Source organism: Sapajus apella, unplaced genomic scaffold (genome assembly GCF_009761245.1).
Source record: "Sapajus apella isolate SASKATOON/1434 unplaced genomic scaffold, GSC_monkey_1.0 scaffold3, whole genome shotgun sequence".
Lineage (NCBI taxonomy): Eukaryota > Metazoa > Chordata > Mammalia > Primates > Cebidae > Sapajus > Sapajus apella.
Window position 1 is genome coordinate 65489700 of NW_022436943.1, and position 15836 is coordinate 65505535.

The 15836-nt window shown below is 42.9% G+C and overlaps 1 protein-coding gene across 1 annotated transcript in view; it reads left to right on the forward strand.

Moving 5' to 3' along the window:
* GML (glycosylphosphatidylinositol anchored molecule like) overlaps positions 1 to 13793 on the forward strand; it is a 14538-nt gene extending 745 nt beyond the window's left edge. Inside the window, exons 2-4 of the mRNA XM_032254729.1 lie at positions 3516 to 3604; positions 4209 to 4316; positions 13330 to 13793. Of these exons, the coding sequence (XP_032110620.1) occupies positions 3532 to 3604; positions 4209 to 4316; positions 13330 to 13625 (477 nt within the window). The 5' untranslated portion in view covers positions 3516 to 3531 and the 3' untranslated portion in view covers positions 13626 to 13793. The remainder of the gene's footprint in view (positions 1 to 3515; positions 3605 to 4208; positions 4317 to 13329) is intronic.
* The last annotated feature ends 2043 nt before the right edge of the window (positions 13794 to 15836 follow it).

Sequence of the window (15836 nt, forward strand, 5' to 3'; positions counted from 1 at the left end):
CTCAGGGTCCCAGGGAGACCCCCCGGAACTCCGCTCTCCTCAGGGTCCCAGGGAGAACCCCCAACTATGCTCCCCTCAGGGTCCCAGGGAGACCCCCGGGAACTCCGCTCTCCTCCGGGTCCCAGGGAGACCCCTCGAACTCCTCTCAGTGTCCCAGGGAGACCCCCAAATTCTCCTTTCAAGGGTCCCAGGGAGACAGTCCCCAAATCTGCTCCTCTCAGGGGTCCCACGGTGCAGCTCCCTTTGGAGCTCAGCTTCCCTCGGGAGTCTGGGGGTGGGGACCCCGTTCTCTTCTTGAGCCTCCTTCCCTCTGGGTGTCCCGGGGGCCACCCCACCCCCACACTGCCAGTGATTTCCCAAAACGGGGGCCTCTCGGGGCCGCAGCCCCTTCCACATTCTGTCCCTCATTCTTTTGTGGTTCCTTGCTTTTGACGGAGAGGAGGCATCCGTTTCCAACCTACCTTCCTCTTCCAAAGGAACCCTGCTTTTCCTCCAGTGTCCCTTCAGGCTACTTCTGCCAGGTTTCTACTTTTCATCCTTTATTATCACTTTGCCCAAAATATTCTTGACTTCTATTGAGAAGGATTTGGTGGTCCATTTCTTAATTGGAAGTGAGTTCTAAATTTCCAAGCAGATGAAGGTTTTCCAGTTATCCTTCTAGGGGTGACTTACTGCTTAATGCCACCGTAGTCAGAAAGTGCACCCTGAGGGTCTGAAACTGCTTTCGGCTCTGAAGTCTGTCCTGGTCGACCCTTGTAATGCTTTTCGCCTGGAAGTCTTCACGCGCCGATGCTGACATAACGGTTTCTGCCTTTCAGTTCTATAGCCTTCTTTGCTTTGGGATATTGTCATATATTTTATTTCAAAATATGTTATAAACTCAATATTTCTTGTAGTGGATCTGCTGGTAAAATATTCCAGCTTTTTGTCCGAAGCCATCTTAATTATGTCTTCATTTCTGAATATATTTTCACATCAGTGGAATAGAATGCTTGGAATAACTTCCTTCTTTCCTTGCTGTTGAAGCTATATTATTCTTTTGTTTTTCTGTTTTTCATGCTTTGTGTTGGAAGATCTGCCATCGTGTGGGTTGTTGCTGTTTAAGATACTGTCTTTCTTCCTCCTATGGCTGCTTCTAAGAGTTTTACTTTTTTCAGGTTTACAGTGGTTCAAGTGTGGCGTGTCTAAGATTGGTTTTCCTTGCACTTATTCTGCTTTGGGCCTGCAGAACTTTTCAAGTTTTTGGGGTGATCCCTTTCATTCATATTGGAAAATTTATCTGCCAATATTTCATAAAATATTTCCTCTATTTCTTTGTCCACTCGTGGCACTCCAGTTATGTGTATGCTCTGTAGGTGACTCATCTGGGTGTCTCTTTGCCCTGATTCTGTTCATTTTCTTCTTTTCCTTTTTCTGGGTATCAGTTCGGATACTTTTTATAGACCTGTTTTTACATTTTCTAATTTCCTCTTTTGCTGAGTCCAATTGGGTATTCATGTCATCCAAGTGATTTTAAAATTTCTAATAGTTTGTTTTTCTTTTCTAGGATGTCCATTTGATTCTTTCAATAGGTTTTATTTATCTGTTGATAGTTTTTATATTTTTAAATCAATTTTATCTTTTTGTTTCATAGTCTCATTATAGTTATTTTAAAGCATCTGTATGCTAATACCAGCATTTTAGTGAACTGTGGTTTTACTTCTGTTTCTGTTGTATTGCTTAGCAGTCTGTGATATTATGAGAGATACATTTGGTCGTTATCTGCAGTTCCTGGCACAGAGCTCCTAAAACTTTTGTGATTTCCTGAGTAATGGGGTGATAGGAGCATTTTTTTTTTCAAAATGTTTGCTCTTAGTGCATTTGGCCCTCTGTTTCTGCAGCTTCCACATCCAAGGATTCAACCAACCACAGAATCAAAAATATTTAGGGAAAAAATAAATAACAATACAATAATTAAAAATACAAATAAAAGACCAGTACAGTATCACAACTATTTACATGGCATGTACGTTGTATTAGACATTATCATCTAGAGATGGTTGAAGTATACAGGAAGATATGCACAGATTATATGTAAATACTAAGCCATTTTATATGAGGAACTTAAGCATCCAAGGATTCTGGTATCCAAGAAGCAGGGGTGACCTGGAACTAGTTTCCCTCAGATTTTGAGGAGAATTCTGCCTGATTCCTCACAGGAGCCACTAACACTCTGGGGATCTCTGGAATGATTAAGATGTCTTTTTGTATGCTAATGAGGCAACTGACTGGGGCCCCTAAGATAGCTTCAGGATGGAAGGTGTTTGTCAGAAAGACCTGACAGCTAGTGAAGCTGACCGGCCTGGTGAGTCAGGAGCCCCTTCCAAGTGTGGTCTTAGTCAGTCTTGGTCTCCTGCATCCTAGAGGTACCAGCCCATCTTTCTTCCCAAACTTGATGACCTAGGGCTGGAGGCACATAAAATCTCAGCCTTCCCCACTGGAGCTGGGCTTAGTACACAGGGTGGGGCAAAGTGGGTACCGGATCCTGATCGTCTCTGTCCCTGGGTTGTGGCTTCTTGCTACACAGTCAGCTTCTGATTCTGTGGCCCCAGCTGCTCTTGCGGTGGGGGGGAGCTACGAATCAGGCTCTGACCCCCTCCAGGTGAAGCCTCAGCATGAGAGGAGTCAGCAGGCAGGCTACTGGTGTGCAGTCAGCAGCTGTGCCCAGGGATGTGCCCCACTGAGCACTGAGGACTGACCTGTTCCCAACAAGGGAGACAGCTTCTCCGTTGAGTAGGGCTGTTGAAGGGGGAGTAGGGATGGAGATAGTGCATTTGTAGGAGTAAGGGTGCAGTTGGGTCCCTGCCTGAAAATGCCTCAGTTGTGGCAACTGGTTGGTGACCTGAGGGGCATATCTGATCCCACAGTGCTGGCATCAGGACTTAGTTGTGAGGTGCCCCAGACCCTCCCCTTGTCAGTAATTAGCTGCTGGCTCAGTGATGCCCAGGGTGAGGGAAAACTTGATTTCGGGAGGGTAGTTCTCTTGTAATGACACCGGGATGCCTTCAAGTTTGGCTTCTGGCATGTTCTGTCCTTCTCCCATTCCTGTAGTCATCTTAGCCCTCATGTTGTTGAGTTGCATGTGAGAGTAGGAAGCTCATCAATGGGCAGTGTTTGAGAACATTTCACAAGTTGCTTTTGAGTTTCAGAATCAACCAGTAGATGCAGAAAAATATTTTGGAGCATGGGGACCCTTGGGCGAGCTGCCACGTGAAGCAGCCCCAGGACCCCCCTGACTCAAGGAGTGATGGTGAGTTTGTGTGAGGTGACAGCACAGGCCTGGTATAGCCTTGTGTGTGAGTGAGACCTGCCCAACCCCAGTGCCGTACCTGAGGAGCTGTTGGCCCAGTGGGGGAGGCATTCAGGTGGGCAGAGTCGGGGATACTCATGAGGCCATTGAGGCCAGCGGCATAGAGCTGGCCAAGGAGCCATGGCTCACTAACGTGTTGTCTGGGTCTCCTCACCTTTAGATCCTGGCTCCTGCACGAAGTGATGCTCCCCTTTGCCTTGCTCATAGCTGTGGGGCTCCCACTGGTGGCAGCCAATGTCAGCGTGAGTCCTCATTGTAAGTATCATTCCCTCTCTCACTGTCCAGGAGAGGACAGTTCACCTGGAGCTTCTGGGGATCACTGGAATGATTGGCTGGAACACGGAGCATGTCTCAGCCAGCTGGGGCCTGCATTGTCTGTGTAATCAGGGGTGGGCACTAGGGCAGTCCAGGAGAAGTCGTGAGCAAGGAGAGGGTTAGGATGGAAGAGCAGCTGACCAGGGACCAAGAGGAAACCTTGATGTGGCTCTTCAACATCGGGGCAAGGCAGGAGAGGCTATGTCCAGGGAAACCCAGGAGGACCCTGGCCCCTGTGAGTGTCCAGTCTTCCTTGGTGAGGTGGGCCTGGTCTGCAGAGCATAGCAATCCCATATGTGGCCGCCAGGGGCACTCACTGGAGCCTGTGTTGGAGAGCAGGGAAAGCTCTCCTGGTGCCTGGCTTCCCTCCCAGGAGCTAGTCTGGGCCAGACTCAGACTGCATAGAGGGCTGAGATGTGCAGGCTAGGAGAAGTCCTTGGAAGCAGAGGGGAAGGACTGGCCATTCAGGGAGGGTAGAGTGAGCTGGTAATGGGTGGAAAGGCATGGGGAAGCAGAAGCCTGATGTCTCTCTCTCTCCTCTCAGGGACCTATAGTTTGAAATGCCATGACTGTGCGGCCATAAACGACTTCAATTGTCCCAACATTAGAGTATGTCCGTATGATATTAGGCGCTGTATGACAATCTCCATTCGTAAGTACCTCTTTGTCATTTTGACAAATTGTGGATTAGTTTCCTACCTGGGTGGTTTCTGTGGGCAGAGCCAGTCTGCTTTCTTCTCTGCACGCAGCTCTGTTTCCCCTTCCCTCACGTCGCCCACCCTGAGTGCGTCTCTGCAGGCCTTGGTCTCAGCCTCACGATAGGCTAGCATGCATCATCTTGTAGCGGCAGGCACTCTGCAAAGTAGGATATTCCGTCCACGCATCTGCACTGTCTCCAGGGAGTAGGAGCATTGCTGGATCTCAGAGCCTCCACTGTCCCTGGTTGTGTGTGTAGACATCCCATGCTGCCTAGGCAAGCCCTCAATGCTCATTCCATTTCCATTAGTCTAGAGAGTGCTTCCAGCTCAGTAGGCCCAAGCAGTGGATGCACCATGGACCCCTCAGGGCAAAGCCCACTGCACACAAATGGGAAAGCCAAGCATAAGTTCAGGGCAGAGCCTGCACTTCCAGGATACTCTTCCTTCTTCCTCAGAGCCCTCTGGTACTCAGAGAAAGGTGGCCCCTCTCCTTAGGGCCCTCACCTGCAGAGGATGTATGGCCAGAGGCCCAGTGACCAATGAAGCAAGCAGGAAGGGTGCAGCCAGTGTACATCCTAGTGCACACATGGAGGGCTTGTCTGTGGCCCTGCTCAGGACCTTTCCTTCAGCCCTTTTGTCCCCAGTGTCCGTGGTTGTGTTTGCAACTTCACATGTCATTCTGTGTTCTAAGCTTTGTGCAAAAATAATTCCCTGATTACCACCTCAATATGGTTTGGCTATGTCCCCACCCAGATCTCATCTTGAATTGTAGCTGCCATGATCCCCATGTGTCATGGGAAAAACTGGTGGGAGATACAGCTAGTGCTCGACTTACGACCACGATTGGTTCCGACAGATCAGTCGTAACACGATTTGGTCGTAAGTTGAGTAGGCTATATGCACGCAGAGAGGTAGTGCTGCCGGAAGCTGGTCCGCACTGTCGTATGCCCAGCTGGGCAACGTTTGCTCTGCCAGACGCGGAGCAGTCGTGGCTAGCGATTGTGGTCTTAAAGTCGAATGGTCGTAAGTTGCATAGGTCGTAAGTCGATCAATACCTGTAATTGAATCATGGAGGTGGTTACCCTCATGTTGTTCTCATGTTAGTAAGTGAGTTCTCACAAGATCTGATGATTTTATAAGGGGCTTTTCCTTGGCACTTCTCCTTCCTGCCATCTTGTGAAGGATGCGTTTGCTACCCCTCCTGCCGTGATTGTAAGTCTCCTGAGGCTTCCCTAGCCATGTGGAACTGTGAGTCAATTATAAATTGCCCAGTCTCAGGCAGTTCTTTATAGTAGTGTGAGAATAGACTAATATACACCTCTTCTTCAGACCAATTGCTGATTTGGGACATGGGCAGGAGGCTGAGCATCTAGGCTTTGTCTCCACAGTAGCCACTGCTGGGGACCTTGATGGCATGGTTTTGTCGTTTTGGGATTACTACCTCTAAATGAGACTGAGAACTATCTTTTCCACAACTCCTTCATGGGGCAATACTTGTCAAAAAGAGGAACTTGAGTGAGATTTGCAAGGTATGGGTGAAGCAGAGATCGCTCTTCTGGAAGATCATGATGGTTTTATACAGTGATGGACACTGGTGGACTTCAGTCTGTCCTCACTTGTGTCCTCCTCCATGCCCATCCCGTCTTCACTTCTGAGCCTTTGACTGAAAGCAATTCCTAAGACTCCGGCAGCTATTTGGCCACTGGCCTGTCTAGGTGATGGGTGCTTCAGTGGAGCAGTTTAAACATCCCTGCAAGAGACCCCTCTGCACAACCTTACTTGAGAAGACAAAGGTGCATAGCCTTTGATATTGCCCTGTTCCAGCTGTCCCAATGTCAGTGGATGTAGCTCTGGACAGTTCTCTGATCTTCAGCCTCACCTCACCAACTTCCTTTCTTGGCTCCCCCACAGTCATGGCAGCTGTAACACTTGTATTTAATAACCTAGACCTATACTGCTTTAGGATCTCCATTTTTCTGAATGAACCCTGAGGGATACTGGGACAAGAAATTGGGAATGCTGGAATGCTGGGGCATTTTTCCTTTCAGGAGATTTGCTGATTCCTGGGGCTGTGCAGGATGGTAAGCAAAAGACCTCTATGGAAAAAAAGCATTTTGAGTGTCAGGGATTGAGCTTCCTTCCACCCACAGCCAACATCAGTGAGTGGAGGGACAGACACATAGATCTGCAGAACAGAACCGAGAACCTAGAAATCACTCTACACAGATATGCCCAACTGATTTTTGGCCAAGGTGCCAAAACCATCAAATGAGGAAGCATGGCTTCCTCAACATTCATAGGCAAAAATGAACCTTGACCTCAAACCTTACACAAAAATGAACTCAAAATGGATCATAGGCTTAAACGTAAAAAGGTAAAAGTAAAATTTCTAGGAATAAAAACACATAAGAGAAAATCTGTAGCATCAAGTACTAAGCAAAGAATCTTAGACTTGACACCAAAGCATGATCCATAAAAGGCAAGCTTGTTAACATTGAACTTCAGCCCATTTTACATCTTTTTCTTTTAATCTCTGCATGACCTTGTTAGCAGAATGAAAGGACAGTCTACAGACTGGGAGAAAATACCTGTAACCACATGTTCAACAAGGAACTAATATCTCAAACACATGAAGAACTCTCAAAATTCAGTAGTCAAAATGCAGTCAGTTTCATCAGAAAATAGGCAAGAAACATAAAGTGCATTTCACCAAAATGTATTCACAGATGGCAAATAAGCACATGAATAAATTATCAACATCATTAATCCATTGAGGAAAGTGCAAATTAAAACCACAGTTAGATATCACCAATCAGAATGACCAAAATAAAAAATATTGGCAACACCAAGTGTTAGTGAGGATTCAGAGAAACCAGACTGTTCATGCATTTCTAGTGGGAATGGAAACTGATGTAGCCAATATGGAAAACAGTGTGGCAGTTTCTTTAGGAACTAAAGATGAAACTACCATATATCCCCAAAATTGCACTCCTAGGTGTTTTTTTTCCAGAGAACTAAAAACTTGTGTTCACAACAAAAATGTACATGGGTGTTCACAGCAGCTTTATTTCTTAATACCGCCAAACTGAAAACATTCTAGATATCTTCCAATGGGTAGAGGGTTAAATGAACCATGGTATATCCACACCATGGGATACTGCTCAGCACCATAAAGGAACACACTATAGGTGCACACAACTTGAAAGAGCCTGCAAGAATTTATGCTGAGTGACAAAGGGCAGTCTCCAAAGGTTACATGCTATATGGCTTCATTGATATAGCATGATAGAAATGACAGTGTTCCTGTGGCGCTCTACGGTAGCTTTGCAAGTTGTTAGCATTGGTGTTACCTAGCTTTGCAAAGTGTTTGGCCATGTGGGCCCTCACTGACTGAATAAAGGGCCCACATGGGCTGTTATTTCTTACAATTCTATTTCAATACAAAATTATCTTAAAACATTTAATGAAAAGCAAGTTAAATAATTACTACATCATTAATTACATTAACATTTAAAAGGCTGCAATTAGCAGCCTAGGACTTTCAGAGTAAACAAAAATCTATGTTTTCTGCCTACAAGAGATATGCTTAAAATGTGAACACAGAGGCTGGGCACAGTGGCTCATGCCTGTAACCCCAGCACTTTGGGAAGTTGAGGTGGGAGAATCACTTGGGCCCAGGAGTTTGAGACTAGCCTGGGTAACATGGCTAAATTCCGTGTCTACAAAAAATAGAAAAATTAGCCAGGTATAGTGGTATGCACCTGTGGTCCCAGCTACTCAAGAGGCTGGGGTGGGAACATCACTTGAGCCTGGGGAGGCTGAGGCTGCAATGAGCCACAATTGTGCCACTGCACTCCAACCTGGGCAAGAAAGTGGGAAGATCTTGTCTGGAAAAGAAAAAAAGAAAACAACTTGACAGAACTTAGGAAATGTAGGCAAATCCATAGTCACGTAGTTGTCGCTAATACCCCTCTCACTATAGCTACCAGATGCTATAGTATGGAGACAAAACTCATTATGGCTATAGACAGAGGTTGCCAGGTTTCTTCTGTGAAGGACCAGATAGTAAATGGTTTCAGTGTCGTAGGCCATCTTGTCTCTGTTGAAACTACCTGGCTCTGTCTTTTTAGGGGCAGAAGCAGCCATTAATAACATGTTATTGCTGCTGTGGTACAACAAAGTGTTGTATACACACTCACTGAGTGGGCTGGAGTTGTCCTGTGGGCTCTGCCTTGCCCACCTCTACTGTCGAAGGTCTGAACATTACCATTAACAACTGGAATAATCAACATATCAGAAGCCAGAAATCACCCAATGCACATTCTTTGAAAGTTGACATGTGATGTTTACAACATTGACTTTTACAAAATGAATGACATAATACATGCATCAGCAGAGTCAAGGGATTGAAATTATTTAGATTTCTTTCTCTATTACAGTGGAATTAAGCTAGAAATAATGATGAACTAGGAAGCCTCTCAAGTGCATGGCATTAAGCAGAGCATTCCTAGATAATCAGTTACACAAAAGAGAAGCCACAACAGAAATTAGGAAATACTAAGGTCTGAATGATTATGAAGACGGGCCATGTCTAGTGAGTGGAAAGTGGCAAGGAGTGTTTAGAGCAAAATCTATACCATCACAGTGACATCATGAAGGGTGAAGCATCTGAGCTTTTTCAAGACCTGGAAAAAGAATGGAAAATCCACCCAAATAAATGAGAAAGGAAGAAATATCAAATGGATTGCAGAAATCTTTAAGGTAGAAAAAAAAGGAATATATGAAATCAACAAAGCCAATAGTTGGTTCTTTGGAAATAGTCACAGTGTTGGTAAAATGTAATAAGAGACTAAAAGAAAGCTAAAATTCACATTCCAGTATCAGACATAAAGAGAGAGTCATCGTCAAACTTTACAAGCCTCATAAAGAAAATACAAGTCTCCTCTAAATAGCCCTCCTGAGCTAAATTTAAGATCTTGATGAACTAAACAAAAATGTGAAAAACACAACCATATCTGACCTACAACAAAATTGTAATGCTGAAGTATCCTGTTAATGAAATGGAATCCTTTATGGAAAACCTACCAACCTAGAAATTACTAGGCCCAGATGGCTTCATTGGCAAATTCTTCAAAATATTTGTGGGAGAAATAGCAGCAGTCTTACACATGCTCTTCCAGATCATCAACAAGGATTAATTGCTTCCCAGTACATTTATGATGGAAGCTTAACCCTAATACCAAATACCAGCAAAGACTATTTAAAAGGGAAATTATAGGCTACCGTTTCATATGACTACGGATGCAAATATACTAACAAAACCAGCCAAATCCTTGATGTATGTAAGCACATGTAATGCCATGCAGTATCTTCAATGGGATTCTGGAAAAGGAAGAGGGCAGTAAGGAAAAATCAATGAAATCTGAATAACATATGGAATTGTATTCGTGAGAATTTATCAGTATTTGTTTAATAGTTGTGAAAAGTGTGCCATAGTAATATGGGCAGTGTGAGAAAAGGGGCCTGGGTATGAGGCACATAGGAACTCTGTACTATCTCTGCAACTTTTCTAACAACCTAAAACTATTTTAGAATAAAAGGTAACACACACACGCACACACACACACACACACACACACACACCCCATAACCCCAGTATCTTGTGGATTCAATAACAATTACAATGTGGTTTACAATTTGAAACCCACCAGTTTAATTCACCATATTAACAAAGAAAAGGGCAGAGATGATTGTAGATGCTGAAATGTGTTGATAAAATCCAACACCCTTTCCAAATCTCTGAGGGAAATGTCTACCATCACCACTTTTATTCCCAAAGGAACCGGAGTTCTTAGGTAGTTCAGTTAGGCAACAGGAGGAATTAAGACACATGGTGAGTAGAAAGAAAGAATTTAAACTGCTTACTATTCATCAGAGACAACAAACTTCAAATAACAATTACTTTTAGGAAAGATCCTGAATACAAGATAAGCATTCAAAAATCAGTTTACAAGATCAATTGTCTTTTTGTACATCAAGAAACAAATTGAAAATGAAAATTTCCAAGGAAAGGTGTTCTTTAAAATATCACAAAATAAAGTACCACAAATCCAACTAGATTTGTGCAAGATTCCAACACTGAAACTGCAAAAACACTATTGAAGACAAAAGACCATTAAAGACTTAAACACATGGATTTGTACACTATGCTTATGGATCATGAGACCCAACAGAGTAAGGATATCTAGTCTCCAATTCGCCTACAAATTCAAAAGAATTTCAATCAGAGTTTCAGCAGGGGTGTGTTTGTGTTTTGACAAGTTGGTGCCAAATGCTTATTGAAAACATGAAGGGCTAGGAATAGCCAAAGCAGTCTCAGAGAAAATGAGAAAAGCCCAAGGACTTGCACTCTGAGCTGTAAAGATTAGTCATATAACTTCCTTAATCAAGGCAGTTCAGTGTTGGGTCCTGTGGTCAGGATTGGAAAATACAACACTGGAAGGGAAATAATTCCAAAAAAGCCACATGCGTCTTGTTTCTTGATCTCTGACAAAGTTGACCCTGCAGTGCAGTGGGTAAAGACAATTCTTTGCACTGAGTAGTAGTGGTTATGTTAGATATTTGTACACAATATTCGTGCCATATAAAAGAAGGAGTTTGAGGTGGTTTGTGAATCTCAATATAAATATTAAACCAACAAAGTTTTTAGAGAAAAATATAAAATGCTGTATTTGTGACTTTTAGGAATTAAGAATTCAAAAAATGGAACAAAATACTGCTAGTCACATAAGAATGAAATTGATATATTTTACCTTTACTTTCACAACTTCTGTTCCTAAGAAGAGGCGTGTGTGTGAAATAGTAAAATTGCAAGCCAAGATGAGGAGAAAGCATTTCAAAACATGTACCTACAAAAGGACTTGTATTCACAATATAAGGAACTTCTTCCTACGAATTGATTAATAAAAAGCTGATCATCCAATAGAAATTTAAACAAGAGACTTAAAGGAAATTTGCCAGAAAATGGTATCTGAATGTGTAACATATATAAGAAAAGTTGTTCAGTGTTACTCTCCTTGAAAGAAATGCAGCTTAAAACCACAACACGATAACACCACAAGAAATGACTCAATGTCCTAAAACGATCATACCAAGTGTTTTCAGGGTTCTGAAGTGTGCACAATCGCTCAGACTATAGATAGGTTCAACCCAGTGTGGAAAACAATTCGATGTTGTCTGCTAACGCTGCATATCAAAGACCCAGATTCAGCACTTCTACTCCTAGGTACATAGCTAATATTAAAAAAAAAATTTTACAGGCTCACCTCAAGGCAAATACAAGACAAGAATATTCATTGCAGCACTATTTGGAGTAGACAAAAACCAGAAACAACCTTAACGTCCATCAACAATAAATTGTGGTATGTTCACCAATGTAATGCTACATAATTATGCGGGTGAACAGTATACAACAGTGTTGAACAATAGGGATCAATTTCATAAACACAGAGTAGAGCAAAAGAAGCCATACACAAAAGCAGACATAATGTATATACTTTCAACCAAACAGAACTAGCCTATAGGTTTAGAAGCCCACGCATTTCCTGTCTTTGGCCTGAGCTCCTTACAGTAGTGTCTGCGTGGAGGAACAGAGTGGAGAGTCCTGGGGCTCTCGTGCAGCTCTGTGTCTGAAGCTGCTTGCTGAGTACTGGCTGTCAGCACTCTGAAAATCCATCAAGTTGTTGACTTATGGTCAGGCACATTTCTGTAGAATGTTGAACTCCAATAAACTTTTAAAATGGAAAATAACAGACAACAAGTGACTGATTCATATTCATTAGTTCTTTCTGGTGTTATGGAGGAGACAAGACCTAGAGCCATGAATGGATAAATCAATTATGGTAAGTTCCAGAATAAAGTATTTGTGTAAACACTGGATAGACTTCAAGGGGAACGGAAGTAATGATAAGGGCCAAGGTATTTAACCTAGGGATTCTTGAAGGAGGTGTTACATGGAGGTTTGGTCAGGTGGCATTGGTCAGCTGAGGCCACTGGACAAGCCCTCTAGTGATGGTTATCAATCACATTAGCTGTGGAACCCTAGTTGGAATGTTGCATCAAGTCTGTGCTGGGGAGGAGGCTGGCACCAAGGGCTAAAGAGCATTTATATGTTGATCCAGGAGATTAAAACACCAGGCTGAGGGTCCCAAGAAAGAGTTTACCCTAGAAGCATCTTGCCAACTGCAGAAAATTTGGATAAGGACACACTAACATGGGCACCTCTGTTAAAGGTCCATGTGATCTCTGGACCATAAGTGAAACATGATTTCTAGTCTGCATTAAATTTCTAGAGCTCTAGAATTTTTATTTTTATTTCTTTTTTTGAGACAGAGTCTTGCTCTGTCACCCAGGCTGGAGTGCAATGTCATAATTGCACTCACCGCAGCCTCCGTCTCCTGGGCTCAAGGGATTCTCCTGCCTTGGCCTCCCGGGTAGCTGGGACTACAGGTGCATGCCACCATGCCCGACCAATTTTTTATATTTTTAGTAGAGACAAGGTTTCACCATGTTGGCCAGGCTAGTCTCAAACTCCTGACCCTGTGATCTGCTCACCTTGGCCTCACAAAGTGCTGGGATTACAGGCATGAGCCACTGTGCCCAGGCTAGAATTCTTACCACAAAAAATGAACAGGATGTTTCATTGTGTGTAACTACGTGACAAGGTACCATGATATCATTTTGGAAGGGCCAGAGAAACTATCTCCAGAAGATATTCTTGGAGTGATGAGACCTGCTAGTAGACTTGGATATTCTCTCTCAGTCAAGTATTCTAGACAATGTTGTCACAGCTGGGAGTGTAGAATGTGGACATGGAGCTAGTTATGGTTGAATGTGAGGTGTATGTGCTTCAATATTTACAAGCAGAAAAATGAAATCAATTATTTTCATTGCTGCTTCTTTTTTTAGGCATAAACCCTCGTGAACTACTTGTTTATAAGAACTGTACAAACAACTGCACATTTGTATATCCAGCTGAACAGGTTCCTGAAGCCCCAAGAAAACAGAGCAAAGTGAATAGCTTCTATTGGGTTCGTTGTTGTAGTTCCATGTCTTGCAATGCAGGAGGACCTACTAATCTTGAAAGGGACATGATACCTGATGTAACAATTGAAGAGGAGCTTCCAGAAGGAACTGTGCGGTTGGGGGAGTCAAAACTATTCCTGAGCTTTGCCTCTATCATAGTCAGCAGTATACTGTCATGAGGACCCCTCCTTGGAGAGTCTGACCATCTTCACCCATTCCGCAGAGAAATGTTGCTCTCCATTATTCCATTGTAAGCCAGGGACACTTATGCACTGATCCTATAGGTGGCCCATTTATGGTTTGTTGTAAGAGAAAAATAAAGAAAATTATTGTTTAGTGGAAATGTTTATGAACATTTGTTTGCCTGAATGTACTTGAGTACTCATAGTGGAGTCTCTATTCATATCTGTTTTTTTCTCCCTTGCTCAGGGATCAGTTGCTGTAGCTATCATTGATTTTAGTAGTTTTGTCTTTGGACTTCATACTGAAGTTATGCATGGGTTGCACACTGCAATTATAGCATTGCAATATTTTGGTTTGTCTGTACTTAATTTTACCACTGGGTTTTATACGTTCAGATGTTTTTGTTTTGTGCATGAGTGTTTTCTTTCAGATTGAAGAGCTCCCTTTAGCATTTCTTACAAGACAACTGTGGTGGTGTGAATTCTCTCAGTTTTTGTTTGTTTGGGAGAGACTTTATTTCTCCTTCATATTTGAAGTATAGTTTTGCTGGATACATTAGTCTTGGATGACAGTTGGGGATTTTTTTTTTCTGTTCAACACTTTGAAAATGTCATACCACTCACTTCTGGCATGTAGAGTTTCTCTTAAGAATTCTGTTGCCAGATGACCTGGAGCTCCTTTATATGTCTTATTTTTCTTGCCGCTTTTAGAGTCCTCTCTTTGTCCTTGACCTTTGAGAGTTTGATTATCATATGTGTCAGGGTAGTCTTATTTGGGTCAGATCTCTTTGGTGTTTTCTAACCTTCCTTTACCTGAATATTTATCTTTTCCACAAGTTTTAAAAAGTTTTTGGTTATTATTTTTCAATCAGCTTCCTATCCCTAGCACTTGGTTAACTCCCTCTTGAACATCAGTAATTCTACATTTGGTCTTTCGAGGTAATTTTCTATATCTTACAGGTTCTTCATTCATTTTCATTCTTCTTTCTTTTTTCTCCTTTGCCTGTGTACTTTCAAATAGCCTGTCTTCAGGCTCACTGATTCTTACCTCTACTTTATTCATTTTGCTGTTGAGAGTCCATAATTAGTTTTTCTGTTTAGCAACTATATCTCTCAGTTCCAAGGTTTCTGTTTGATTTTTAAAATTATTTCAATCTCTTTGTTAAATATTTCTGATAGATTTCTGAATTGCCTTTCTTTGTTATCTTGAAGATCACTGAGTTTCCTTAAACTATTTTGAATTCTCAGTCAGAGAATTCACATATTGCTGTCTCTTTAGGGTCAGTTACTGGTTCTTTGCTGTGTTCACTTGGGAAGGTCTTGGTTCCCTGTTTGCTGTTGTTTCTTGTGACTGTATGTCTATGTCCTTGCACAGAATAATTATGTGTTTATTTCACACTTCTCTGTCTGGCTTCTTTATGATTGTTTGTTTGGGTTTTTAAATTTTTATTTATTTATTTATTTTGAGACAGGAACTCACTCTGTCACCCAGGCTAGAGTGTAGTGGTGATCATGGCTCACTGCAACTCCACCTCCCAGGCTCAGGTGATCCCCCAACCTCAGTCTCCTGAGTAGTTTAGACCACTGGCATATGACACAATGCCCAGCTAATTTTTGTATTTTTTTTGTAGAGATGAGGTTTTGCCATGTTGCCTAAGCTGATTCCAGACCCCTGGGCTCAAGCTCTCTTCCCATCTCGACCCCCTAAAGTGCTGGAATCATAGGTATAAGCCACAACACCAGCCTGGTTTTTATTGGATATGTTTGGTTAGAGATCTTTGTGATTTATGTGTTTCTTTTCTTTTTCTTTTCTCCTGCTAGGTTGCTGCCTCCTTTTCTGCACTACATGGCAACATAAGCCCAACTTTGCCTTGGTTCTAGTTAACAGTAAAGTGCTGCCAGTCCCAAAGAGGGAAGCTCCAAGGGGATATCCTGGTAGTGTGGGAAGGCTGGCCAGGGCTGCATGCCTGGGTCCTGTGGAACTTACTTCCTCCAGCATGGCACTGTGAACAGCCACCCTGATTTGGTGTCTCCTTTGGCTGAGTTACACAGCAGAATTTTCAATTGTGGGGATGGTAGTCCCATTTCCCCTTTTGTCTCTGACTTTCCTCAGAAATATTTTTCCCTTCAGGCACTCCTGATGTTTCCCCTGGGTTGAGGCAGGGGCAGGTCTCCTGCCAGGAAACCCAAAATCGGAAGGAAGCTGGT